The following is a 14,474-nucleotide window of genomic DNA, read 5'->3' as shown; positions in this document are numbered from 1 at the left end:
GTGCATTTTCAATAGGGAACCAAAAACCTGAGGGAGAAATCCCACTTCACATCCCCACATCTATGTTTCAACTATTTTTCTCTTGCTCTTCAGCTCCATCTCTGTTGTGGCCTTAGAGGGGGCTTAAAAAAACAGGGAACACCAGTTTCCTTATACCCAGAGAGAACCTCTCCTGAGCTGTACCAGGTGGTCCACTCCAGCCTCTGGGACCACTGGTACAGTGCCCAGCACAACTTCCTGGCACAGGGTGGCATTTCAAATTAGAGTGAATCACCCAGGGATTGATGCCCAACTGGAGGCACCCAAGGATTCATGGAAACCATAAGGAGGCTGATTCTGGAAACATCCCCAACCCCACAGAACTCACAGCCTGCTGCCGAATTCCCGATGCCAGGATGGTTTCCAGGGTGATGTTGATGTAAGTGCTGTAGTAGGGATGAGCTGCTGGCAGGTCCTGGAAGTTCAGGATGAGGGATGTGTTGTCCTTGATCACCTCCAGCATATCTTCCAGCTTGCAGACTGACTGGTTGGCAGCCTCCAAGTAATCAGCCCTTGAGAGAGACCCTGCTGTCCAGAAAGGGTCATTCTGAAAGCAGAGCACATCCCAGGATTACTGCCACAAAGCCCAGACTCCCCCAGTGTAAAGGCTGAATTTCTTACTTTATCTTTGTGGAGATGATTGTCCCAAAATTAAATTCAACAGAAGGGGAACAGTGTATAACACACTGCTTTTTCTGTCTTCCTTATAACCACATTCACCCTCCTGGGGGTCTTAAAGTTCTTTGTGGTGTCAGCCAGGCCTAAGGCCCCTTTTTCCAAGCGGCAGAAAAGGCACAGAACTTAGACCAAGCCTAAGTTTAGTAGAGACAGAACTAAATGTGGTCCATGGACACCTGGTCTAGCTGCACCACATCACTGAAGAGATGGATCTACACCTTTCCCCCTCAAAGAGGACCTGGGAATGAGCTGTGATCCCATGGCTCCTTGGCACCCACCTGCAGGAACCACTCCCCAGCATTAAGCTTTTCCAGGTCAGTCCAGTTGAACATGGAGGAGTGCTCGTAGGCCCGCTCTGGAAACACCTCCTCCACGTTTGTTGTTCTCCTGAGGGTCTTGTCATGCATCAGAAAGGGCACCCCATCATAGCTGCAAAGACAGGCCCTGTTACAGGTGGAGGAGAGAAATGCCCCTTTCCCACTCCAGCCTCTGTTAGGGCTTCACATCAAAATCCTTGTCCAAGTGTCAAGCAGCCCAACAAACCCCCTCCATCCCCAAGAGCACCTGAGGTGCACGCAGAGGAGAACATCTAAGAGATGTTGGCAGTCATTGCTACACTGACATAACCCCATTCATGCCTCATCCACCTCTCCCTCTCTCCTCTCCATTATCCCCTCAAAAATTTCCAGCTCAGGTAGCTTTGACAGGAACACCCACCCTGAAGGCTCATCAAAGCTTCTGCAGCTCCCCAAAACATCAGAGTTTTCCCTGGATGCACACACACACACAAACTCTCCTCAATCTGTCCAGAGCAGATCAGGAGGGAGATTTTCAAAGCCTCTCAGACTATATGTGAACATCAGGCTTTCAGTGAGATGCAAGGGTTCCAAACTACCAAAAATGCTCTGAAATTGCCTTCTCCAACTGAAAATTGGTTTCATGCCCACATGAGTTAAGTTCATGCTTAAAAAAAAAAATAAATCACCTCTCAGATGAAACTGAACAGCCAAATGCATGCCCTGGGGTTTTTAAGTCACGTAGATATTACAGAATAATGGTTCTGGAAAGCATAAAAAACTTGTTAAGCTTTCTTCCACTCAATTTTCTGGGACCAGATCAGTGGTAAAACCACGCAGGGCAGTGACAGTTTTTATCAAGGGCAGGGGGCAGTTGTCTGCACCCAGAAATCAAGACAAACCCAGGGCAGCCAGCCTGATAACAATGACATTTTCCAAAGCAAGGAGACGCAGAAGAAGTCTGAAAAGAGGATGGAGCGAAATGACAAATCCCATTTGAATTAGGAGATAATCCAGAGCTGTTTCCCAGAGGGAAAATGAAACCCAGTTGTAGATGATGGAGCAAACATTGCCTCAGCTTTACCACTGCCCTCACAAGTCCCTTCTCACAAAGGTCACTGGCATCTTTATTTGCTATTTCGGGCCTGTGCTGTGCCAACTCCTTCCCCCCAGCCCAAAGCAACCCGCTGACACGGCAATCCCACACTGCTGCAGTCGGAAGGGGTTTAATAAATACAGTTAAAAATAAAATTAAAAAAAAATGCCAAGCAACTGCAGAATGAAGAGTGTGGAGTGTTTAAAAGAGACAGGAGCTCGAGTTTAACATCTCATAGAAGAGCAGAGCACTGCTAAGCCTTAAACACAGTGCAGAAATCCTATGGGGCTCAACTTGACATTTGCTCTCTCCTTTCCAATCCTCCCCTCACAGAGTCACCCAGCACCACTCAGGGCTAACCACAGCGTCTTGGCAGGCCCAGGTTTGAAGCAGTAATTCAGAGACAGGAACCAGAGCTTTAGAAGAAGGGATGTGGCAAGGGGTAGAAGAGAGAGAGGAACAGGCAGCAATTCCAGGCTTCTGCTGCTTGGAGCAAAGCTGGCTTTGTAAATGGTTTGGGATATGGAATGGGTATGGAGCAGGATGTGATGGCTCTGAGTGCAGGTCCAAGCTGCCCACCCATGCTGATACATGCCTAGAAGAACATGGAAGTATTCCAGGAGGGATGGATCCATCCAGCCACAGGCACAAAGAGCATCTTCCTGAGGGATAAGGACAGCAAGGGGTGTTGTGCTGCAAACCCTTCCTGAGGGTGCTGCCAGCTGCACCAATATCCCACTTTTCAGTCTGAAAGTCAATGGAATCCTCTTTTTGTGAAGGCACTTGGGTCTCTTGGAGAGGGCTCAGGAAACTGGGCCATCAAGGGCACTGTTTAAGCCTGGAATGCTCCTCTGGGATGGCTGATGAGTGGCAATGGGGAAGGATCTTGGAGCTTTTCCAGCCCTCCTCCTCCCAAAGCCCACCTTTCTCCTTGGCCAGTGTTAATGGATTCAGCCACATGAGCCAAGTGCTCATCTGGGAGCTGGACAGTCAAGTACTTGTCCCCTCACGACAGCTGATGAACTAATTTTGGAAAAAAACAAGAACTGTATAACATACATCCCAATTCATCCTTCCACAGTGACCTTCCACTCACCAGTGGAAAGAAATTCCTTCAGTTTTTAAATCATTTTCTCTCAAAAAAAAAAATGATGCGAAGTAAAAAGGAAACAATTAACAATTCAACTTCCTTCCACCAGGCAAAAATATCTCTCCATTGACACAGACCTCCAAAGCAGTCAGGGAAAAAAATAAAATACCTGCTTTGAGTCTTTCTTGTATTTATAAGTGGTACCAGGACAAACTGGGAGCAGGAGTATCAAGGAATATTAAGGAACTATCAAACTTCTGGAACAAAGCACAGCTCTTGAAACAATCCTCTCTAAATTCTCTTTTAATTGGTTTTGTCCACTCAGCTCAACACTTGTCAGCAAGGAACAACTTTCTGACAGTCACTAGGTTCCTCCTTCCCTAAAGATTAATGCCTTGGGAGGGAGAGGAAGAGGAGAAGGAAGGGTTTCCTCCTGGTGCATTCTTGGGATGATTTTTCAAGGTTGGTGAAGACCCTCCTGTGCAACAAAGTCAATTTGGGATCTCTGCTCTGTCTGCACCTGGGGTATGCCAGAAAAAGTCACATCTAAGCAGCTCTGTCTCCTCCCAAGGCCAGGCTGTTTCACTGGAATAAAACAGGCTCTAGGATCAACTACAGCCTTCCTGCAAATGAAGGTGACAAAGAGATCCAGGTTCCCTCATTTGGACAACTCCACCTTTAACCATCACCTCAGTGAAATAATCATCAGCGTCTGATGGAGACACAGGAGTTACTGGAGGAGTTCACCAGGACAGCCCTTCCCGATGGGAAAAAGCTGCAATGCCCAGACACTGGATATGCTGGACCATTCCTGGCTTGGATTACCCACAGACAGCCTCAGAGCAGCCAGCACACTGACCTACCTCAATACCACATCAGCCTGGACTCCATGCACCTTCTGCTCCACTGCCTTCTGGAAGGACATCAGAGTGTTTTCTGGTGCCAGCTGTTAGGAAAACACACAAAAAAAGCAATGAGAGATCAGCAGCATGAGGGAAGTTTACAAAGCAGTGTCAGCGAGGATGCTGGGAGAAGGGTTTGGAGATATCAGGGTGTCCTAAGTGGCCCAAAATGTTATTATTCCACATCTCTCCATGGCCAAAAATTCCTGTCTCTTCCATACCATGGAGAACAACTAGACCACATATTCTGTAAGATACATTTTACTCCCACATCTACCCATTCCACGAAGTCAGCTATTAATCTAAAAATCAGACAGTTTCTCTAATAACAAATGTTCTAGTTAGTTTTAACAACAATTAAAAAAATAGCCTTAAGCCTAGAAAATTTATCCCTGAGGCTATCAGAGAGAAGGACTCAGATTTTACTTGATATTCCTCCCTGTTGAGGAGCAGATGGTAAGAGAATTAGGGTTCGTTTAAAATAAAAATGGTGTGAAGACAAATACTTTGCTTTTCTACAAAAGCAGTACAGTACAGCTACTCCCAAAACACCCATGAAACAACAACAGGAAGACTAGAAAAAAAAATACAACTGTGGAAAGGAAACCTGGCAGGTTTTCTGCACTGAATCACATCAAAATAAAGTTATTTTTGAAAAATAAATTACTTTTTCCCCCAGTTTTTTTCAGGCTTGGAGCACCTGTAACACCCTGGTTTTCCACCACCAGGATCAGTTCCATCAGGACATAATAAGCATTCAACAGCCCATGATTTACTCAGGGACCGCAAAGAGCAATAATTAAGGGCAAAGGCCCAACTGCACCATGTGAGCAAGATATAATGATAAATATAAAAACTTGCTTAAGCATTTAGAGTGTCTCTAAGTGACATTTGTTTTCTGATCACTTCACAGGCTCAGGTCAGCAGAGCTTCAGAGTAAAACAATCAGAGCAAATATCAGCACCAACCTTCACCCAGCTCCGGTATCTCAGCACTGAATTCCTCTGGCTCCAGCCACACATCAACACAAGTTCATTTTTACGTTTGCTCATCAAAGGCAGCACAGAGCCACATTATCTTCCTAAAACAGCTCCCAATCAAAGCCAGACTTGTTTAGGCGAAGACAGAGGCGACACCCCCAGCGCACAGCCCCGCGCTGGGTCACCCAAGGTCGAGCTCCAAGAGGAGCCGCCAGCAGAGAGCAGCAGCCACAAGGATCTGGAGAATCCCAGCCAGACTTGCTCAGATGGCCTTGGGTTGCTGTCACCAGCTCGGGTGTCCCTTCCCGAGTAGCTCAGGTTTCTGCAGGGTAACCCTGCAAGGTGATCCTCTCTCTACAGTTCAATATTTGCTTTTGCACCCACCCTCGTATGAAAACATCTCCTACAAAGACAGGCTGGGAGAGCTGGGGTTGTTCAGCCTGGACAAGACTCTGGGGAGATCTCAGAGAGCCTCCCAGTGCCTAAAGGAGCTCCAAGGAGACCTCATTGCAGCCTTGCAGTACTTAAAGGGGGACTGGAAAAAAGGAGAGCACATTTTACACAGGCAGACAGTGACACAACAAGGTGGAATGGCTTTCAAGTCACAGAGGGCAGGGATGGATGGGATACTGGGAAGGAATTGTTCCCTGGGAGGGTGGGCAGGCCCTGGCACAGGGTGCCCAGAGCAGCTGTGGCTGCCCCTGGATCCCTGGCAGTGTCCAAGGTCAGGCTGGACAGGGCTTGGAGCACCCTGGGATAGTGGAAGGTGTCCCTGCCCATTCCAGAGCAGAAGAATGAGATGAGCTTTAAGGTCCCTTCCAACCTAAACCATCCTGTGATTCTGTGATTATAACCCTTCAGGCAAAGACAGATCTCCCTGTGAGCATGTGGCGAGTCCCCAGCCTGTCACCCTCACATAAATAATTGCCTCTCCCAGTGGAGTGCCTCTCCCATCATCAATCCAAAACCTGCCCTCCCCAGCTCCTGAACCTCTCGGTCAATCCCAGCCCTGAGGGAACTGCACAGGCCACTGACACCGATGATGTAACTCAGTAAAGATCAGCCAGAAAGCCAGGAGAGCAAATTTAACCCTTCCCACCAATATCAGATGCTGCCTATTCCCAGAGCTGGCACCACTCTGGAGGCAGGATTGCTCTGTACCAGGAGTTTATATACCCTGCCATGTGAGGGGTTTTGTGAGAAAGGACAACGTGAGATACAGGGATCTGCATCCTCCCAGCCTGTCTATTCTGCTAAGAGGGAGCTGAAGCCCCAGATTAAGCATGTTTAAGGCAAAGATGCATCCAAGCGGGGCAGCTGCTGGGACAGGAATTAATTGCTTGGATTAATGTTATTTTTTAAAAAGGCTTTACAGCCAAACTGAAGTAACTACAAAAATGCACAATCCTTCTGTTCGTTTTTCTCGCTGCCTCTCTCCAGGTTGTTTTATGGGACACCTCCTTGGCACAATATATTCAGGTGTGCTATGCCTAAAACCTAAAATCCAGGTTTGTATCAAGGGACACAACCAACTCTTGAAGGGAAAGAAACCTTGGGGCACAAAGCAATGATTTCCAAACCTCCTCTCTTTTATAAACCATGCCCACATCACTGAGAGCCAGACAGACCCAGCACAGGATTTCTGTGAGCTCTTCCACCTCTCTGCGCCTGGTTTGAGAGACTCATCCCCCGCAAAAATCAGGCTACTATTCATTTCTTCCTGCTGCAGAGACACAGCAAGTAATTTCTAGAAAATTACCGTGAATGAACTCATTTTGGTTATTTTTGTGCTTACAAATCAGTTGCAAATGCATTCAAACAGAGCCAGGAGCTTTGGGGACCTTCCTTAAAGAAGATTATGAAACTGTGTTAGAGCAGCACAACCTTGCTGCAGCTGGACATCACCACATTGTGTTTTTCCCTTGATTAGCCAGGGCTTAAAAAAGAAACTCATGGCATCATTTGTTGGGGAGGTTAATGAAGAAGCCTGGACAGAAGAACCCAATTTTATTCCAAACAAACTGCAGCCACTGCAAACCTCTGGATGGTCTAGGGGAAAGTGTTGGAACAAGGTTTTTATGGTCCCTTTCAGCCCAAACCATTCTGGGAATCTGAGATTATGCACTAAAGGATCTGATCTTTTGTTTCATCAACAAGATTTAAGGGTATTTTCTTGTCCTTTTGGAAATATGGCCATCCTTTTGATTTATTTTTTATTAATTTTTCCTCTTTATCTCTCCTTTCCCGTATTAATCTCCTTGTGAGCTACAAACTGGACAGAAAAACCCCACAAGTCAGGGTTAAAGTGTTACCTAAGAAATGGAATTTTCTTTTTGTGTAAAACGATGCCCTTTGGAAGTTCCCTGTGTGGGGCTTAGTGTGGGATCTGCCACTCCACTGGATTTCTGCATTAGTGTCCCATCATGCCAGGTGAGTAACGTGCCAAGGCAGTGACAGTTCTGTTTAAAACATACAATAAAACATACCTTTAATCCCCCTATTTTAGAGAGCATCCATAACTAACCCTGCCCATGGAACTCAATGGCCTTAAGGTCCCTTCCCACCCAAACCATTCTGGGATTCTGAGGCCTAACTTTTCAGGAAATTGCTCACCCGGACTGAAAGGAAGTGAAAAAGCACAAAACAAACAGGAAAAACAACCTGCCACGGACAAGAGGATAAACTCATAAGCAAAAGGCATTAGGGATTTAATAACTAGATACAGGAGATGAGACCTCATTATTGTACTGCCCACACAAGAAAACTGAAGCTTGATTTAACAAAAGCTGACCTGACCTGACACAGATTTATTTCCCAGACAAGCCTTTCTCCTGCTCTGGCAGAAGATGTTTATTGTGAGTGTTTGCTGCTATCAATCAGGCCGGCAGCCAGGTTAACTGCCCTTATTTTTAATATGTAAAGAACGTGTGCAGCAAAGCAAATGCTTCTTGATTTCACCTGCACAAGCAGCACAAACCAAAGCTCTTCAGAGTCACAAAAAGAAAAAAAGGCCCCCTCAAAGATGGTGGCAATGTTTTGGTACCTAAGAGAAGATGAACGGAAGGATTCCACAATTCTACGAAAAGCAGCAGCCAAAATAATGCAATGGCACAAACCAGCCTGAGCAAGGCAAGAATTGCCCTTTTGTTTGTATCTAAAGCATCTGGGGTGTCACTTGACTCTGGGTTCAAGCCCTGCTTTACTTCCACGGTAATCCTAGGCAGGAGTGCCTCCAAGTTGTATTTGTTGTATCCATTCCCTGGAGAGCAGCCTGGAGACTGCCAGATCCAGCAGCACCCTTCACATGGGCAGAGGAGCCAGAGCACAGGGCTCTGGTCACTACTCACCATCGGTGCCCCACGGTGCCCTAGGATGGCTGGCTTGGGTCCCAGAGCCTTCTTCTCCATGATGCAGGGGGAGGAGATGGTGAGGGGGACGAGGTAAAGTGCAACTACAACCGCCAGGTATGCAGTGAACATCAGCATCTGGGAAGCTGGGATGGAGAGAGAGACAAAGAGCTGGTGAAACTGCTGGCCCTGACCTCCTTGTGCCACAGGAGCACATTCTAGAATGCCTCTGTCTTCCTCCGGAGGGGAGGACTGATCTACTGTCAGTGCCTCTAATGTAAGAGCAGAGCTCTGTGTTTAGGGGAAAACATCTTCTGTTTAATAAAAATCAAGCCCTGAAGGAGGCTTTCACTTCATTTTGTATTTGGGAAACAGTAAGTTAAGTGAATTGGTTAAACCCCAGAAGTGCCACCCAAAACACTGTTGGCTTTTCCACCCTTTGGGTAGGACAGCACCAAATTTTTCCCTGCCTGACAACAGAAATAACTCATCAGTCACTCATAGCTAAAAATAAGCCATGGCACCACACCAGTGCAATTAAAGCTTATATTGGTGGTTTACCACCACCACCCACTTCAGCCAGGGCAAGGCCGCTTCAGCTGCTTCTGCCTTGAGATTTGTGCCAGAAAAATGTAGTAATGCTTTACTGATCAAGTTGGAGACCTTTAAATAAATCCCTGGGCTGTGATGGTGCTGCAGTGCTTGGGGCCAGAGGAGCCCCCACACTGCCTCCCACACCACCCATCAGCCACCCAATTCCATTTATCAGCGACTTCCCACAAAGTCCAGGCTCTCTGGGAATCTTTGGGAGGTGCCGACAGAGCAACAGAATCACCCCTTGTACCCCACAGACATGTGTTCCTTATAAAAAACAACAGGCACCTTTGAACTCCTAAGATATCTGGAGCCACTAGAAACCACAGATGTTACAGCAAAAGACTTGATGTTTAAATTTTTAAATTATTATTTATTATGGAAACTCATTAAGGCTTTGCAACTTAAGGGATAACAGCCAAAAAAAAAACCCCAAACCCCTTAAAACAAATATTTGCAATGGATGCAAGATAGAGAAGGTGGGGTGTTTTTTAAGGGAAGGACAGAACAGCCCAGCTCTGCTCCTGGCCACAACTCATCTGGTTTCCCTCATAAATAGGCTACTTTTTGCTTCCAGCACCTAATAGGCTCATTCATACATGTTCCCACAAGCCAGAAAGTAACTCTAGGAACTCTGCCAGGGCTTTTTCCTCCTCTCTGGCAGAGATGTCAATCACTCACGGAGCACTCAAGGAACTCAATGGTACCTTGCTAAGGGAACTCACGCCGTGTCCTGCACCTTAAAGGCGTCACACCAGCACCCAAACCTCCAGGCAGACACAGAATGTGATCCTGACCCAGTTCCTGCTCACCCCAGGAGCACCACACACCAACCATGCTCTGAAAATTCAGTCTAATCAGAACAAAAAGCCCCAAAAAATTTGCTCAGAAAAAAAGCTGAAATGCCACAAAGAAATGGCAAGAATAGGCTTGCACCAAGGCCGGCAGCTGCACCTCATTTTCCCAAAAGATTGAAATCCCATTTTCCACTAAAAGTGACTGTAGTTCACATTCTCACAGATGTTTTGGTTTTTTTCTTCTTTTTTTAACACCACCATGTCTGCACCAAAAAGTCTGTAAACTATTCCAGGTAAGATGCCTTCCACGAGTAAAACGAGTCTGACATACTCTTAAGATCAAGTGATACCAATGTTTTTCCTTAAAAACAAACAAAACAATCCAGGAACAGAAAGAGAGAAGGAAAACAGCTCCCTGGCTTATTCAAAAGAAAATAAAAAGGTAAAAAGTAAAGGAGAAACAGGGGGGGAAAAAATAGAATCAAGGGGGGAAAGAGAGAAGCAAGAGGAGCAGCCACTCCCCACCCTGCAGGGACACAGGAGGTACTCACTGGCTTTCTCCGTCCGTGCAAACTGCCCCGCCACCAACCACGACAGTGCTGTGACAGCTGCCAGGGCTCCTATATGCAAGAAAGGGGCTGTGGCCTGCAGGGCACAAGAACAGGAGAGGAAAATGTGATTAAAAACACCCCAGCACCTTGAAAATGCATTGACTTCACAGGTTCTGTTTCCAGGTGGATTCTGCAGCATTCCTCCATCAGCCTCCTGCAGCTGTTTTGGCCATTGTTTCTTCCAAATCCTGCCATTGCCTCTGGCATTCTGGCTGCTCTGAAGGGAAAGGAGGAAAGCTCTAACCCCCTTTTAGGGGAATTTCCCCCTCAACAACAGAGATATTTGGAATAAGGGCTGCTGGAGTGAGTCCAGAGGAGGCCGCGGAGCTGCTCCAAGAGCTGGAGTCCCTCTGCTCTGGAGCCGAGCTGGGCGTGTTCACCTGGAGAAGGCTCCAGGGACAACTTATTGTGGCCTTTTAGCACTTGAAGGGGGTCTGTAAGAGAAATGTGGACAGCCTTTATTAGGGCCAGCTGCAGTAGGACACGGGGAAATGGTTTTAAACTGAGATAGTGCAGATTCACACCACATATGAGCGGAAAAAAAAATTATGATGAGGGTGGTAAAACACTGGCACAGGGTGCCCAGAGAAGCTGTGGCTGCCCCTGGATCCCTGGCAGTGTCCAAGGTCAGGCTGGACAGGGCTTGGAGCAGCCTGGGACAGTGGAAGGTGTCCCTGCCCATGGCAGGGGATGGGAATTAGATGAGCTCTAAGGTCCCTTCCAACCCAAACTCTTCTGGAATTCTCTGAACACACCGGTCTGTTAATCACCAGGGTGCATCACCATGACACAAAGCTGGAGATGTATCATCTGAGTCGTGCTTCTGCTCTCCAATTCCCTGCCTAAATCTTAAAAAAAACCCGCAGTAAAATAAAGCACTTCTGAGAAATGTTAGTCATTCATGTGAATGCCACTTCCACCCCCTGTATTTGCATAGATTTGCATACTCCCAAATACATGTCAGTGATCACCTCTTAAGCAAGATGGGCAAAATATTTTGCGACTTTTTTTTGAGGAAGAGGGGAAAAAGGAACAGAGAGCAGATCTAAAAGAAATTAAGTTTGTAAGTATTTTCCTCTGACACTTCTACAGCCCTGCAGGATACCACAAGTCTTTCTTAAAACAATTTTCTCATTGCCAAGATTTCAATTTGGGGAGTGCCGACCATCAAGACAGAGTTTCATCTTACAGAAATTCATAAAACACTCATGGCATTCAGCTGCTCTGGCCCCTTTTCCCTCCCAGGGAAACATCCTTGCAGACAACTTACCTGCAATGAAATAAATACCATCTCCCACTCATCGTCCCAAAGCTGTGCTATTGATGACATGGTCACCACAGTAGTTATCAAGGTTGTCACCAGGCCAATCTGCAACAAATCAGAGGGTATTTGCAGGCTGGAGACTGTGGTTATTATATAAATTGTATAGGTTGGGAAATGGAGAGAGAAAACCTTTGCATGTAATAAAAGGCCTGAAAAAAGCAGCACGAGGACCCACGGGGAAGGAGGTTGGGCTCATGTGCTGTCACGTTGTCACCTGTTATACCAGGGCCTGAGAAAGGACTTTGGATGGGACAGTGGTGGCATGGAGAGGACAGACCAAGACCCAGCCCATCAGGACCTCCCCCAGCTGCCCTTTCACATGGAAGCACTCAGAGGTCTGAGCAAAGCAGGCAAAATGAAAACGTGACCTCCAAGGGGAAGGTAAAAAGTTCAAACCATCCAAAAGTGCCACGGAAATAACTCCAGCTGCAAAGACTGAGAATCTGGGCTGTCTGTCTAAAAATAATTCCCACTCTCTGCTCTGTCTGGTATCCAGCCCCTGCTGTTCTGCCAGAGCCAAAGGATGCTGCTGCAGATCCAAAATCTGTGGGGGAGACTTGGCAGAAACTGATCCCCAGGAAGGAACTGATCGTCTTGGTTGCACAGGGCACCTCTAGGCCAATTTCAGGTTTAATATCTCAGACCAGCAAATAAAACCCCGCATTCCCAACATTTACAGAAATCACTTTGGTACATATAAACAGGATTCCTCTTTCTGCAGCCCTAATTGCCCTTGGTGTGGCCGTCCTGTGTGGCACAGAGGTGTCAGGACACAAATCTCCACTTCTCCCTTTCCTCCTCCCATCAACTCCAATTTATTGCTTCTACCCCTCCCCTCACACCCATCTTTGACTTGGCTTACAACCCTCAGCTCTTTGCACAGAATTGCAGGAGAAAATTGGACAGAGTTGTGTGGTTTGCACATAGCAGCCTTTCCCCCACACTTTAATCTATATTTGAAGTTAATTCAGTAGAGTTCAGAGAAAAATATTAACTTATTCCAGTCGTGTATCTCAACCTCCTTAGGAAGATGAGGGAGGTGTTGGGGAACGGAAGAGACAGAGCAACACATCTGAGCTGTGATGAAAAGGGGGCTTCTTAGGAAGAAGGGGAGGAAATGTGGGGGGCCCACAGGGTAGAACTGATCTCCACCAACACACCCCTCTTCTGGACTTACTCATCTAAGCCCACCAGGGTGCCTGAGAAATACCATTTTCCCTGATGAAGAAACATATGTCAGGCTCAAGAATTGATAAAGTATTTGCAGCAGCAGTCAGACAGTCCCTGCCCCCTCTCTCTGATTGCATCCTCCTCCTCCCCTGAGGAAGCATAACTTCTACCATCTCTAAGGGAAAGAAATAAAGAAAAAGGAAGGGTGGGGAGGTCTCTGCTCTCCCTGTCCTGGGAGGTGTTCAGGCTGTGATCCTGCAATACCTCATCACGGGCAGAATTCCAGGAGGGGCTGTGTATTGGCAGATTCAGGTCTGGTCCCTTCATTTCCAATTAGCAGATTGCCTGCTACAGTGGGATCCTGCCAACCCATTTTCTCTCCCTCCATACCCTTCCTCTCCCCTTCTGTGCTCCAAAGATCTTCTCTGGTGTTTCACAGCAGTGTTTTTCAAGCTGCTTTACACACAAATCTCCTTGGGCCCCGCAAACCTCACCCTGCACGCTGCATACCCCCAGTTTTAACAGCTACATCTTCTCCCAAGGCTTTTCCAGCTGGTCCCCTCCAAGCACACTCTGAAGAGCTTCACGTCTGCTCAGCCCCTCTCCAGGGCTGGGTTCAGCACAGAAAGGAGCCCCAGAGAGGTTCATGGGGCACCTGAGCTGGGACTGAACCAGGCTGCTCTAACCACTGGTGTTTCTCCATCTCCACGGGTGGCCTCTCTATCAGCAAGGGCCAAAAGCATTTCACCAAATTCTTTGTCCCCAGGCCTTGATGGCCTCTCCTGAGCAGTCTGCTCATCCACCACAGTCATTTTATGCTCTTCCCAAAAGCACAGTGACAGCAAGTGCCACCCCCCGCCTGCTCCTCAGGCTCCCGCATTCCCGAGATCCTGCTCCCCTTGAAGCTGAGATTTACCTTGTGCAGCCAGTGCAGGTTCATCTGCTGTCCCACAGCTATGTGACACAGTGCCAGGATCTGGGAGGGAGAAACCAGCAGTCAGACAGAGGCACATCACCACCCTGAAGCGCTTGAGCACACAGGGACACATCACCCACCCGAGGGGACAGCCACACAAGCCAGGGCAGCCAGCAGGAAGGGAGGCAGGATGGGCCAGCAGATCCTCTCCAAAGCCAAGGATGTGAAGGAAAAGGCTTTGCAGGGAGCTCAGAGTCTGGCCCAGGGGTGCACAGCCCCTGGGGCTGCAGGAAGCAGTGGCCACCTGAATGGACACCACCCTGAAGGTCCCAACCCCCTGGGATGAAGGGCAACAACTGCCCCTTGTGCCTGGAAGTAGAAACTGGGCCATACCATGGGAAACAAGAGCTGTATTCCTCCTCTGAAGGTATCTGTCTTTTGATCATCTGAGGCCTAAGAGTGTCTATTTTTCACTTTTAATTTTATGCAAATTAAGGCTAAGAAAAAGAGAATAAGAAAGAGAGAAAGAGAACGAGAAAAAAGAGAAAGAGTAAAGAGAGAGAGGGAGAGAAATCACTTCTGAGGGAAGATTGCTCAACTTGCAGATGGCCTGAGAAGCTCGTGGCCTTTTTAA

General features: G+C 47.4%; 1 protein-coding gene across 3 annotated transcripts in view; it reads right to left on the bottom strand.

The window, feature by feature from the left end:
* GDPD5 (glycerophosphodiester phosphodiesterase domain containing 5) overlaps window positions 1–14,474 on the bottom strand; it is a 106,313-nt gene that overhangs the window by 11,627 nt on the left and 80,212 nt on the right. For all 3 annotated transcript variants that reach the window (XM_039556043.1, XM_039556056.1, XM_039556049.1), the window contains exons 5-11: window positions 13,841–13,900; window positions 11,701–11,799; window positions 10,371–10,464; window positions 8,429–8,574; window positions 4,063–4,145; window positions 996–1,146; window positions 368–586 (exon numbers count right to left, since the gene is read on the bottom strand). In XM_039556043.1, the coding sequence (XP_039411977.1) occupies window positions 368–586; window positions 996–1,146; window positions 4,063–4,145; window positions 8,429–8,574; window positions 10,371–10,464; window positions 11,701–11,799; window positions 13,841–13,900 (852 nt within the window). The remainder of the gene's footprint in view (window positions 1–367; window positions 587–995; window positions 1,147–4,062; window positions 4,146–8,428; window positions 8,575–10,370; window positions 10,465–11,700; window positions 11,800–13,840; window positions 13,901–14,474) is intronic.

Source organism: Corvus cornix, chromosome 1, assembly GCF_000738735.6.
Source record: "Corvus cornix cornix isolate S_Up_H32 chromosome 1, ASM73873v5, whole genome shotgun sequence".
NCBI classification, from domain to species: Eukaryota; Metazoa; Chordata; class Aves; order Passeriformes; family Corvidae; genus Corvus; species Corvus cornix.
This window is presented reverse-complemented; position numbering and strand designations above follow the sequence as displayed.